General features: G+C 38.1%; 1 protein-coding gene across 1 annotated transcript in view; it reads left to right on the top strand.

The window, feature by feature from the left end:
• IQCH (IQ motif containing H) overlaps window positions 1–14,090 on the top strand; it is a 379,945-nt gene that overhangs the window by 243,644 nt on the left and 122,211 nt on the right. Inside the window, exons 14-15 of the mRNA XM_042783268.1 lie at window positions 4,410–4,682; window positions 9,847–10,038. Of these exons, the coding sequence (XP_042639202.1) occupies window positions 4,410–4,682; window positions 9,847–10,038 (465 nt within the window). The remainder of the gene's footprint in view (window positions 1–4,409; window positions 4,683–9,846; window positions 10,039–14,090) is intronic.

The raw sequence follows: 14,090 nt of genomic DNA, 5'->3' as shown, positions 1-14,090 counted from the left end.
ATGACATGAGACAAAGTATATGTGAACTGCTGTATGAAAAGTGAATTTACTCTGTAAATCTTCACCCAAATCAAAATAAAATTTAAAAAAAAAAAATCCAAGACTGATTTTCTAGTCCAAGGTTACTAGTGGGGCTAGAATATGAACCAAAATCTGTCTGACCCCAGAACTATCGTGAATTCAAATGACTGCTTTGCTCCTGGATGACCTTGTGGCCGTGGGCAAGCCCTTTACCTCTCTAGCCCTCTGTTCTTCATCTATAAGATGAGATGATGGGTTAGATCATTTTAAAGTCCTTTCCCACTCCATAATTCTTTTACCTGAGAAATGTACCTTTCCCAGTCTGCTCTACAACTCCTAAACAGGAGATGGGCAGATAGCACTCACAGACGTGGATTTACATTCATAGTTCAGGTTTGCATCTGTGTAAGTGGAAACAAGTAGGGAATATTTTAAATACTCAGTGCTTCTCCTCATAGTTTAAATTATTTGAGTGATTAATCACTCACAGGCAATCAAAAATACAAAAATTAAATTCTCACTTTCAAATTAGTTCCTGCTAATATTTAATTATTGCTCTAATTCTTTTTAATGAATTTGAGAGATTGTGTCAGTTGACTTTCATTCAAATGAATGGATTTGAAGAGTTTTTTTCATTTTTTTAAACATGCCAAAAATCTGTTTGTACACCTCTCTGAGTCACTCTTGGTAATAGTAAAATGTGCTCTCATCACTATCACATCTATTTTTGAACATTTTAATGTTTATGAAGACATTCTGAACAAGTACCTTTTGCCTCAGGTCAGAAAGCAAAACAAAACAAAACAAAAAACCAGACGGTTATAAATTAAATGTAGCTAAAATGCTAAGTCATGTATTAGGAACATTTTAGATTTTTGTCATCTATATTAATCCACTGCCTGGATCTGAGGACACAGATTTTCTCTAAATGGTCACACAAGACTCTCAGTCAATAATGTGTCTCTGCCATCACTCACTCACAGTCAAGTCTTTATTAAACACACAGTAAGCATAGTACTATGGCACCATCTTGCCGAAGGACAAAGCATGCCCATAGATGACTGTGAGCCAGAGCCAGTAGAGTATTTGCCAATAGAGATGAGCAAACCTAGAGGAGACAGGAGTGCATCCTGGCTGGAAATGTGCTCACAACTTTCTGTCCTGTCACTGCAACTGCCATCCCTCATCATACCTCAAAAAACCCACAAGAGCTTCCATCCCAATATGTAAAATGGGGGAAATGGTAGCAGCTGTGGCATGACAGAAAGAATGGTAACTGGACTCGAATCCGGCCTCTGCTATTTACTAGCTATGTGACCTTGGGCAAGTCACTTGAGCCAAAATTTCCCCCATCTCCATGATAGGGCCTGTTAATTGATACGGGTGTCATGTGGATCAAAAGAGAAGATAGCTGTCAAAATGCTTTGAACTTGTAAACTTAATGTGAGAGGATTGCCACCTTTGAAATGCTCTTCTGGGCACCTCAGAAAGCCTATCACATGCATTGTGGCCTAAATCACCAGTTCTCCCAGACATTTCGTTTTTTACATTTCCTCATTGGAATAGTTTGTAGGAAAAGGAATGAAATGCATTGGGGAAAGGCAGTGATCAACCATCTTAACCCTCTAGATGCTTAACAAATACCAACTGTTTTGTTACCAGCCATTGTCTGATGGAACATGAGGGAGTTTCCTAGAACTATGTTCTCAGAAGCACATTTTGAAAATGGATTTAAATTATGGTAGAAAGGGCAGAACACATTGCATACATCTAAGGAGCTTAAAATTGACCAACTAGTCTGGATGAAGGGCTCAGTGGGATAAGCCATGTACATCCTTTTCTTAGAGGAGCTCTGTTTTTAAAAGGAGTTATTTCAGTCCTGGAAGGATACCTTAGAGACTTCTAGTCCAACTTCTTATTCACAGAAAGGGAACTGAAGTTCAGGGAGTAGTTTCCTAAATCACCCAGCAAGTTAGAAGTTCGGCAAGACTGAAATCCAGAGGCTCCTCTTATCCATTTCCCTTTCTCTCCAACAATTTGCAAAGTGGTGCAGCTGATGTTCCTGCAAATAGTTGCTTGATATTTCTCTACATTTTTAATGCCACATTTTAAATTCTGACCAGAATTAGGGGAGTAGATACTAGCCTATGGAAGGTTTTGCACTCTCTTCTAATTTAAACACCTTTACATTTTATTATTTGTATTGACATTGTAATTGACTTTATCCTTTTTACACTTAAGCTTTTTAAACATTTTTTTTTATTATTATTGTGGTGTAATGTATGTGTATGTGTTGGGAGCTCTGGTAGTGTAGGGCCTAAGGCACTTGACTGCTAACCAGAAGGCTGGCGGTTCAAACCCACCAGCCACTCCTCGGAAGGAAGATGAGGCAATCTACTTCTGTAGTGATACCAAGGAGGGGTCGCTATGAGTCAGGTCCAACTCGATGGCATATAACAACAACAACAACAAATGTATGTGTTATGGATTGAACTGTGTCCCCCCCAAATATATGTTGTAAATCCTAACCTCTATACTTGTGGCAATTATTCCATTTGGGAATGGGTGGTCTTTGTTATGTGAATGAGAAAGGATTAGTGTGGAGTGTGTCTTAAGTCAATGTCTTTTGAGATATAAAAGAGATCAAACAAGCAAATGAGGAAGCAGAGATAGGGAAGACAGATGCTGAGCTACATGAAGATCACCCAGGAGCAGAAGCTCAGAAGAGACAAAGACCTTCCTCCAGAGCCGACATAGAGAGAGAGAGAGAAAGTCTTCCCTGAGAGCCAGCACCCTGAATTCAGACTTCCAGCCCCTTAAACTGTAAGAAAATACATTTCTGTTAAAGCCACCCATTTGTGGTATTTGTTACAGCAGCACTAGATAACTAAGACATTATGTAACAAAACAGTTCAAATGACTTTATTTTTAAAAGAAAGTTTTCTCATGAACTGAGTATAGACTCTATGCCAGCATTATACCATGGGCTTACATTCATGGTCTTATTATATCCTAAGAGCAATTTATCAAATGAGTATTTTTTTATTCTGCTTAACAAATGGAGAAACTTAGACTTAAGGAGGCTAAGTCATTTGGCAAAGTTCATGTAGCTTAGAAATAATAGGGCTGGACTCAAAGCCAAGTCTGTTTGATTCTCAAATCCATGCATGTGCCATGGTGACCTCTCCTCTAGAGGAAGTGAATCCAATCTTGGGTTCTTGTATTCCATCCTCAGGTAATATCTTTCACATCCCCATCTTCACCTGATCAAATCCTAGTCATCCTTCAAAACTCATCTCAGCCTAAACCTCTTCATAACAATAACACTAGCTAACATTCATTGAGTACACATTGTGTTCAAGGCACTATCATAAGTGCTTTACATGCATTCTCTCATTTAATCCTCACAGCATTCCTATGAGTTGAGTGGTACTATTATTAAACTAAGGCACAAAGAAGGTAACTAATTTGCTTTTTCATCCCTCTCCACCAGCTTGTGGCCTCTGCCTCCGTGCTCATTCCTCTGAGGCACTCTGTCACTTTGAATGACCCTTATCTGCCTTATATTAGTTATGCATTAACTGTTCTTATTTGTGTCCCCAGTTCTTGAAAGCAGTGGCATGGGTGCATTAGTTTTGGTGTGTGCTGACCATCTGGCTCTGTCCTTTGCACATATTAGACATGCCAGGATTATTTATTTAATTGAATGAGACAATTCCATGTATTGCTGAGCTGGATCTAAATAGTCAAAATTAAATGAAAAGAATTGTTTGTTGGAAAATGCATTTGAGTCTTGGTGAGAAATTAAAAATATTTTCCATTTGTGAATCCTTTCCAGAGTTGTTGACGGGAACCATGATGAGCATTGTAAAAGTGCATATTCCCTGAAACAGACTTTGTGGTAGATTTTTGGAGAGGGCACCAAGTTGAGTGCCTTTTTCCTACTAAATCCTTTAAAGAGTTGCCAGATTAGGCATTCTGTGTGGTAAAGAATACAATGGGGCTTTTTTCTTCATTTTTTTGTATTGATTTTCCAGGCGCTTTAGTGTTAAACCATGCCAGAAGTGTTGCAGAGATGAATCACTATTATCCAAAGGCCGCCAGCCTCTTTTCCTTCTGACAGAAGGATAATTCCACGTGGATCAAATAAATACAGATGTGTAGTAATTAGTTCTATTCCCAGTGAGCCTATTTCCAACACACTAAAGATGTAAGTGATTATGGAGCCTCACCCCAACAGCTTTTATCAATTTAAACTGCTAAACAACAGGATAGGTCATAACCCAGCCTGCTATTAATAATGTATTTATTGTGTGCAACATTATAAATTAGGTGTATGGTCTAGAAAACGAACACCTTTTAACAAGAATAATGTGATCTTCCCCTAGAAGCAACATATGTGCCTGTCCACTCACCTGATGTACAGTCCCAAGGCAATCAAAAGAATAAAAAATCTCATCCAAGGACAAGAAGCTTACATTGTCAGTGGGCTCCTGCACAGAGATGATTTAGCCGTGGCTGATATGTTAAATATACCCATCCTGGGGCCAGAGCCCAACCTAGCTCAACTTTATAGTACCAAGTCTGGAAGTAAACAGCTCTTTAACTGGGCCAATGTGCCAGTCCCTCCTGGAATATGTGACATCTATAATCAGCAACAGGTATGTGGGGTAGACAACTGAGGCTTTGTTCAAATCTTGCATATCCTTGTGGCACCTTCAGGACTACTAAAGCCAGCCTTGCCCAATAAAGATTACATGGAATACTTGAGTTGATTTGAGGAGATTGACTTTAGGTTTTCATGTTTCAAAGTATCTTCTTGTTGGCCTTGCAAACATTTCCCAAAATGTTTACTCATTTGGATTAAGACATTGAAGATCCTGTTAAAATGTATATTTATTTGGATTAATGTACTAATCTACTATCAGTATTTAATGCCTTAACATGGATCTGTTCATCATCGTATCAGTTAGGCAGTCAGTTAGTAGGACCCTAAGAAATATGAATGTTAGTTTTAACTAAAAGGAACTGGTTTGGGATGTTCCAGGGAATGAGTTTCTCTGCCAGGCAGAGGGCTTCAGACATCTTTGGCTCTGTTAAAAAAAAAAAAAAAAAAAATTCCTGGGCTCCCAGGAAGGGGCCCTAAATGGAGGGGGTGGATAGAGCTCAGAAAGGGTAAGTGACTGGCTCCAGGAATAAAACTGCTTCCAGGTTTTACCTTGGCTATGCATTCTTCCAGGAGCTCTGGTAGCCTAGTGCCTAAGGCACTTGAATGTTAACCAGAAGGCTGGTGGTTCAAACCCACCAGCCACTCCTCGGAAAGAAGGTTGGGGCAATCTACTTCCATAGTGATACTGCCTCAGAACCCAAGGAGGGTTTGCTATGAGTCAGGTCCAACTCGACGGCACATAACAACAACAACATGCATTCTTCCAACAGATAGTTAGGGCCCAGAATATTTGGAGAAATATAACATTAGCCACTAGAATTTTTTTCCTTTGAATTAGGCCTGGCAGGTGTTCTCTCATTTAACTGCCATCTGTTTTCATAATAAAGGAAAGAAAAAGACAAATGACTATTAGCATTTCCTAATCTCTGTTTCGGGACCTCTCTTGACCATTTCTCTGAGCCAGTCACAAATTATCCCAACCACCTACTACTTGGGTAACCAAAGGACCAGGCACAATGAGTCTGTGAGCGACAATATTTGGAGACCCCTCTTCTACTCTTAGTAGTCTGATCATGATGCTCTGCAGCTCACAGCCACTGACCCAACAACCCAGCCTTTCAGGAAATTACACTTGTTAGACACGACTCGATGGCACATAACAACAACAACAGTTTGAAGATACAGTTAGCTTATTAAATTTCCCTAATCTTTCAGTCTTGCCAGAGTATTTTATGGCAACCCATGGGCTTATGAAAGAAGTTGTTCTTGAAGACATAGCCAAGTCTGGGAAAAGTACAAGGAAGCTCTACAAGTGGCATAGAGATGCCCTCCTTTAATTGGTGCTTCACTTCCGGTCATTAGTCTCCAATTGGAATCTGAAGATAACTAAATGGATTCCTTGACTTTGCTTCCCAGTAGAATACTTGGCTAGTAGACTTAACGTAACTAAAATGAAATACATTCTTAAATGTTATAATTCCATATGTGCACATTATATTGAACAGTCTTCAAAGTTTTTTAATGTATTGCAATATTTGTATTGAGTCTTGCTTTCATCTTCACTGATGAGAACTCAGGCAGTCTTTACTCTGAAGTATTTTAGAACTTTATATGTTAATTGTGGTTAAAGATAAAGGCATATGTAATGCAGTACAGCCTCCCTATAATGCTGGTATTCAGAAGTAGGATTAAAAACCTCCTCATAGACAAATCAATTTGAGAGATGTAATTTGGCCTATGGTATGTGCTAATTGGTATGACAATGAACCAAGGTATAACTGAGTTCCACTCTACTTATTTGGAAAACGTACATCCTAGGTCATCAAAACTTACTCTATTGAGATTTTTCTGGGCAGTGACTAGCCTATCTAATCCATCTGAGGGTATCAGCATTTTGAATTTGCAGATGGTGATGAGTCAATAACACTGACTTTTTACCGCTGTGCATCATAAACTTAAAGCCAGTGAAAGCAAGTTGTGATTATTTTAACTTAGGTTAATAAATACTCTGGACTATTGGTCAGGTTTTAGCAGTAGTCATTTTTCCACTTCTGTTCTTTACCAGTATAAAATAAGTGGCAACTGAAACAATGTATCACATCTTTTGAACAGATAGACTGAAACAGAAGATGATAAATGTTTGGAAATAGCATAAAGTCACTTGATTTATGGTTAAGTAATTTATTTATTTTCTTAAGAATCCAGCATGAGCACAGTGAGCAATTCCTGGTTTGATCATAAAGTAACTGGGCAGCTTGTCTTTCTGGCATGTGCTCCATATGAAATATTGACAGCTTTGGTTAAATAATCAAAAAATGGTGATGCTATTTTAAAGCACTGTTCAATTTTCACTTAAAGATAGCACATAATTCTTTCCAGTGGTGCAGTCTTTACAATACTATTGATCCTTTTCATTACTGTAGGGGATCCATCAACAGAAGCCCATTTATAGGATTCTCAGAAGCAACAAATAGTAGGATTTGGAAGAAACAGATAATAATTCTGTTAGTAGTTTAAACTTCCAAATATGCAATATGGACTATAACAGAGGCAATACCAGAATACCTTTCCTTATATTCTAGCAAAAGAATTTTATCAGGTATTATCAAGGCCAGACTATTTCTACTTCTATGACATATGATCATAATGCAGCAAAATAAGGTTGAATGTAGAATCTGTATCTCTGTAATACAACAGCATCAGAAAAAGAAGTAATAACAACTTCAAAAGACACATTAAAAACCTTATTAGGCTGTGTGTTCATGGTCATATGGTGTGTAGACCAGAGTATTTACCAGTTAAACAATGAAATTCTCCACAGATACTACTAAATGATTAGGGAACTAAGACAATTCTGTCGTCACCTAATGAAAACCACATAGTTGCATGAGGGCTCCCAGGGATCTCAAGTGTAGCCATTTTGAGTTATTTCCACAATGCCATGTAGTATAATAACCCCAGGAAGATTTGTTAGACGGACACAACTCAAGAAAACTGATTTTGCCTTTAATCAAAATGATTTTAATCTTACAGCTGTAGACTTCAGCAGAACTATAAATCTGAATCCTTTTTTCACACTCTTTAGTTAAAAATAATAATAATTCATTTGGTGGGCAAAGAAGACTCAAAAGATAAGAAAATGAGAGTGTTGCAGGGACCTCCTTAAGTACAGGAGACCATAGCCAAGAATAGCATGTGGCAAGCTTAAGAGAGAGAATGCTTAATATTTATATTGTTACTTTCTGGGAATTATAGACTGGAAAGTGTGATGAGAAGACAGGAAAAAATGTAATTTGGTAATCTAATGGGTTACTTTTCTTCAAGACTCTATAAACGTAGCAAAAGCACTGACATGGAGTCGGATCTGACTCATAGCGACCCCTTCTTGGGTTTCTGAGGCGGTATCACTACAGAAGTAGACTGCCCAACCTTCCCTCTGAGAAGTGGCTTGTGGGTTTGAACTGCCAGACTTCTGGTTAGCAGTCAAATGCCTTATGTACTACCCCACCAGTGCTCCTTAAGGCTCTGTAAGGACAGTATTAATTATAATTAAATAAGTGGTGTAGTGCCTAAGGCACTTGACTGCTAACCAGAAGGCTGGTGGTTCATACCCACCAGCCACTCCTCGGAAGGAAGGTTGGGCAATCTACTTCCATAGTGATACTGCCTCGGAAACCCAAGGAGAGGACTATGAGTGGTCCGACTTGATGGCACATAACAACAATCTTGCTATAGACTACAGTATTTTTATGCAAGCAATGCACCATTATGTGGTTTTTGCAAATCACACAACCCCCTCATGTTAGTTTCCCATGCATTGTATGCTTTATGCGTGGGTGTGTGCTTCACTTATATGGATGCATTATATGCAAAAAATACTGTATTATGTAATTCAAACTCACCACAAATGATTATTGATTTAAGGAATGTTGCTTTTGCTCCTCTCCCCATTTAGTTTCTCCAGCTCACTCTTCTTCACCTCTTCAGGTTAAGAGAGGGTATAAGCATAGATTTTAGAAGCTGAGCAATCTGGTTGAGTCCCAGCTCTGTTACTCAGTGCTGTGTGATTATTGATATGTAAAATGGGACTAATAATAGTGCCCATCTCATAGGTTTAGGAGCCCTGGTGTCACAAGCACTTGGCTGCTAACTGAAGGGCTGGCAGTTTGAACCCACCCAGTGGCTCTGTGGAAGAAAGACCTGACCATCTACTTTCATAAAGATTACAGCCAAGAAAATCCAATGAGGCAGTTCTACTCTATCAAATGAGGTTGTTGCTTTCAGTTAGAAATTGTCTCCATGGCACCAGACAACAATATCTCATAAGTTGTTGTGAGAATTAAAGAGAAAATTTTATGTAAATAACTAAAGAGCTTGGCCAAGGGCCTGGCTCCTAGTGAGTGTCCAGTAATGTTAGAGTTCGGTTTGGTTTGGTTTATTAGTGTTACTTTTATCATTTTGATATTAGAGCTTGAGCTTCTCTCCCTTAAATTTTTGTGCCTTTAAGTCCAATTCTTGAGAGAATACTCTTTAAAATAAAATGTATGGTAGGTGTGTATTCCAGGGAAGCTGCTCCCATGAATGTTTTATCTCCTTTATCTGTCTGGTTCATATGATACACTTCATCACAAATGGCCAATTGACCAGCCAAACAATGTACTTCATGTATATTAATGAGGAAAAAATGAAATGTGTTATAGATTATAACATTTAAAAGCTCAACAAAGCTTCAAACAGTTAAAGTTTTCAAGACTATAATTCTTTATAGCCTTGAAACTATAAAAAAATCACTTGAGCAATCAATAAGTAAACACATAATTCTCTCTCTGAAAAAGAAAACAATACCAAGATTCAATTACAGATATTCAAGAATTCTTTATTTTGCTTTCACAAGCCAGCAAGAGAGTAATTTCAGAATTTCTTATAAATAAGCCTGTACTTTTAAACATGTCATTGGTCCTATTGGTTAATGGTTTCTTCACATCATATGTACATCCCTTAAAACCTCTCCCAATCTGTCTTAATTACAAGAAGATAACTAAAGGAACAGATAATTTAAAGTAAAGACATATGAGAAGTACAACTAAGTAAATCCAATAAAAGGGAACCCCAGCAAACTAGCTATATTAAATGTTACTATGTCTTTGGCCCCATAGATGATAGAACAGCTGAGTCAGCTGGTCACCGATCACCTGGAAATCCAGCGCTGGCTCTTCAAAATAGATGATGAGTCTGGAGGAAATGGAACTGCATTTTGTGACATTCCCTGTCACCTAAAGTGCTACAAGTGGGCCCTAAAGGAGAATAGGAAATACAGCCGAGAAGATTGGAGCAAGAAATGGGCACAGGTGAGTGTTCAGTGTTCGCGTAAACCCACAGTGTCTGTAAACAGGAAATGGAAAAAAGGCTCAGCTGGGAGATGAAAGTACTTTCTTCTAGACCCAGCTCTGTCACCTATCAGCACTGAGGCCTTAGGAAGTCATTTTACCTCTCTTGGGCATTAGATTTTTAAAAACAAGAGGAATGGGATTGATTAGAATATTTTAAATGTCCATCCCTTGGGCCCTAAAACTCTTCATTCATATCTTGAGATTGATTATGCTAATTAGGATTTTTTTTTTTAACCATTCAGGTCAGATTCAGATTTCCTTATTTGCTCAAGTGTGTCTGATCATATATTCCTAAAACCTGTTGTTACTAAACTTGTTGTTGTTGTTGTTGTTATGTGCTGTCGAGTCAGCCCTGACTCATAGCGACCCCTCCTTGGGTTTCCGAGGCAGTATCACTACGGAAGTAGGATTGCCCAACCTTCCTTCCGAGGAGTGGCTGGTGGGTTTGAACCGCCAGCCATCTGGTTAGCAGGCAAGTGTCTTAGCCACTATGCTACCACTAAACTAGCTGTGTTTTATTATGAGAGAGAAATTCTATTAGTGAATAGTTGTCACCTAATAGCTAATTTATAATAGCATTCTGTCAGCATTCATATGTTTTTGAAAATAACTCAAGGAAATTTATGCAACTGCTGGGTCCCCATGAGATGCTGAGAAAATTGTACATCACAGCCAGAAAAATATCTTAACAAAAGCCAAGCAATAGGTAGGAAGTCTTAGCACGTGAGCATATGTGTGTAGATTTTTCCGTATACATTGGTGGGAGGATGAATTGTACAGCTTCTCAGTCCATTCCAAATTGACTTAAATATTAAAATAATTTTACATGGTTGAACATAATCTTTAAACCTATCATTCTAAAAGCTGTCTCAGTTTATATCCAGAGACCTAGACTTATCTGGCTTCTCTTAATCCCAAATATCTGTTTTGGCTAACTTAGGGGTCAAAGCAGAACTGATTAAGAAAATTTAGATGCAAATTCCCTTACTGATTCCTTCTCCACTAGAATACATAGCAGTGGGCTATATGCAAAGTGATTTACATCTGCTTTGAGCATCCCACTACAGAGGTATATGAATCAAGACACAAGTGATAGAAAGGGAGAGGCACACTAGAGGGAACCACATTATTCTTGTGAAAGTGAAATGATGAATAAATCTAGAGAACAGTCAGAAGAGAGAGTTCCCTTTGACAAATGTTACTGCTCTCCCCATGATCTATTCTGGGCCTTTTTTCCCTTCTGTCAGTGAATGGACTAAATGCAGTTACCTGTCACTACCAGCTTTTTACATATTATTTAAAGGATACCAAAGTGAATTACTCTTGTAGGAAAAAAAAAAACAATAATAAAACAAGGAAAATGTATTTAATTTTGAAACCCATAGAGGTTTCCCTTGTGCTCTCTTTGAACTGGATTTAAATCATTTTCTATTGCACAGAATTTTCTTTTTAAAGTGAAACTGTTGAGATTTTAAAAGTATAATTTTTTACTTTGAAATAATTAAAATATTACTGTGAAAAGCACTTACTGCTGTCAGTATTTCAAACCAATAATTTTTAAAGGATTCTCCTGATACTAGATTATGACAAATATGAAACTTTTGACTTTAAGGGTTTTTTTTTAATGAAATACTGACATTTGGCTGAGTTGTACTTAGAAGTCTGTCTGTTATTTAATTTCAGTTACTATAAACTATATATCATTTTAGTCACCACATACATTTGCCATTATTGTTAATGTTTATAAATGTGAAACTTAAATAATTAATAATCCATCTAAATCATTTTTAAAACTAATTGAGGGAAAAATAATTATTCAGGAATCTTTTTACACTCTTGGGGCTTGTGCTTAGGCTTGGTGAGGTAAGAAGCCAAAAATAAAAATAAAAAATAAAGCAGTTCTGAAAGCTTTTTTTTTTTTTTTTCTTTTTGGTAGAAGACTTACTGACATCCTTTTGCCTTCATAGTTAAATTGTATTCAGAGTGGAAGTGAACTGCAATCCCCATTGAGTGTAGCTATTGAGAATTTAAGATTAGAATTTTCTTTTGTTCCAGTAGACCATCGTAATGGAGCACATTTAGACATCAAAGCATTACTTTATGAGCACAGGCATGTTTTAACGTCCTATTACAGTTGGTAGACCTGTTTCTTTTGATAATGAAGACGTTGTATCATCAAGCCTACCCTGGCACATACAAAACATATGCTGGCAGGTTATTAAAAATTTCAGCTTCTTGATGAAAGACTATCCTGCAGGCTAAGAGTCCAGAAAAAGACTCCATTTAGAGAGAATTATTAGAAATGAGAATATGACTGTAAGCACTAAATTATGTTAATACTTACAAATAGCATCATTTGCATAGCAGTTTATGACACGATACCATGATTTTTCTCATTGGTATGTTGTAGGCAACAGATTAAAAACAGTGCTGTTTATGGATGTTTGAACTGTTTCGAGATCTCGGGCATCCTGTGCATATATTGATTTTAGATGTAGGCAATATTCGGTGTAGATTCAGGTATTAATGGAAAGATCATCATTCTTTTGCTTCTGTCTAATGTAGAACCAGAGTTATCTGACTGGTTGCAGTTGAGACTACAAAGTCGTGGAGTCAACAGACGCTGAAAAGTGATAGTCACATTTTAAAAATCCATATAAGGAGCTCTGGTGGTATAGTGCCTAAGGCATTTGACTGCTAACCGAAGGCTAGCAGTTCAAACCCACCAGCCACTCCTCAGAAGGAAGGTTGGGCAATCTACTTCCGTAGTGATACTGCCTCAGAAACCCAAGGAGGGGTCACTGTGGGTCAGACCAGACTCTATGGCAGTGCATTTGTGTTTATAGACATATAGATGGTTTTTGGAAAAGCAGACGTGATGGCCACTATGATGGCAGAGTACTGCTTTCATTTTTTTTTTTTTTTCCCAGTGCATTTGGTCATTTGAACTAATTGAAATATGAGTGCCCAACTGATACCATTGTCTTACCTTGAAAAACTTCCTCATGGAAAGATATCATGAAGATGATGAACATCATTCTCATTTTGTGGTGAGGTTAGGGCCGTTTTTAGGTTAAAAAGTGTGCTTCCAGGTCCCACTCTCCCCAACTCCTGCATCTTTGTACCCTTTGAGGAAACCCTCCCCTATGCTCTAAAACCTTCCTGCTTTCTTTATCCTACTAAAAAGCCTCCTCCCCCAACAGGTTCCCCTCCCAAAAAAAAAAACCAAACTCACTGCTGTTTAGTCCATCTGGCTTGTAGCGACTGCTCCTTGGGTTTCCAAGGTGGTATCACTATGGAAGTAGATCGCCCAGTCTTCCTTCCGAGGAGTGGCTGGTGGGTTTGAACCACCAGCCTTCTGGTCAACAGGTTCCAGTTAAGTTTATTCACTTAAGTACTCAATACTTGTAAAGGTTTATTGAAATCACACACTTTCACATACTCCAAACTCCCCATACCCAACCAGGGATATTTCTTTTCATCTTGTAGCAGTAAAGACTTAGACTTAAGCAAAGGAAGGCACACTTCTGAGGAAGAAACCTTCCTTAACTCACTTAAGACAATGTTGAGACACCCAGATAGACATTTGCTGTGGCACCAGTCCTTCTTGTGGCTCCCCCCACCCGTCTTTTTAAAAAGGGTATATCTTCTTTCTCAGTTCCTCGGAGATTGGCTTTGTGCCAATGATGCTGTTGGTGCTGCTGCATGCAACAGGTTTTTGTAGATCAGTTCTTCTGTATAAAGAGCTAAGCCAGTTTACTTTTGAATTTCTCTGTGCAGCCCTTCGTTGTGCCTCTGTACCCGAGAGAGCATGGAATGTGCAGGTCTTGGTCCCTGTTTAACCACTTAAGAGAAAAAAGAAATTAAATTGGGTCTTGAATGCTGCAGTTGAATTTTGCTATTTTGAGCCCTTTCCAAGAGCAATTTTACCTTTACTTGTCCTTTGGTGTACTTTGTTAGATGTCTGATTTTTTTTTGTTGTTTTGTTTTTACTTTTTTTTTTTTTTAAT

The sequence above is a fragment of the Orycteropus afer genome, unplaced genomic scaffold (genome assembly GCF_000298275.1).
Source record: "Orycteropus afer afer isolate SDZICR_OR568_19922 unplaced genomic scaffold, OryAfe1.0 scaffold00015, whole genome shotgun sequence".
NCBI classification, from domain to species: Eukaryota; Metazoa; Chordata; class Mammalia; order Tubulidentata; family Orycteropodidae; genus Orycteropus; species Orycteropus afer.
Note: the sequence above shows the minus strand (reverse complement) of the source record. Positions and strands in the feature narration are given on the sequence as shown.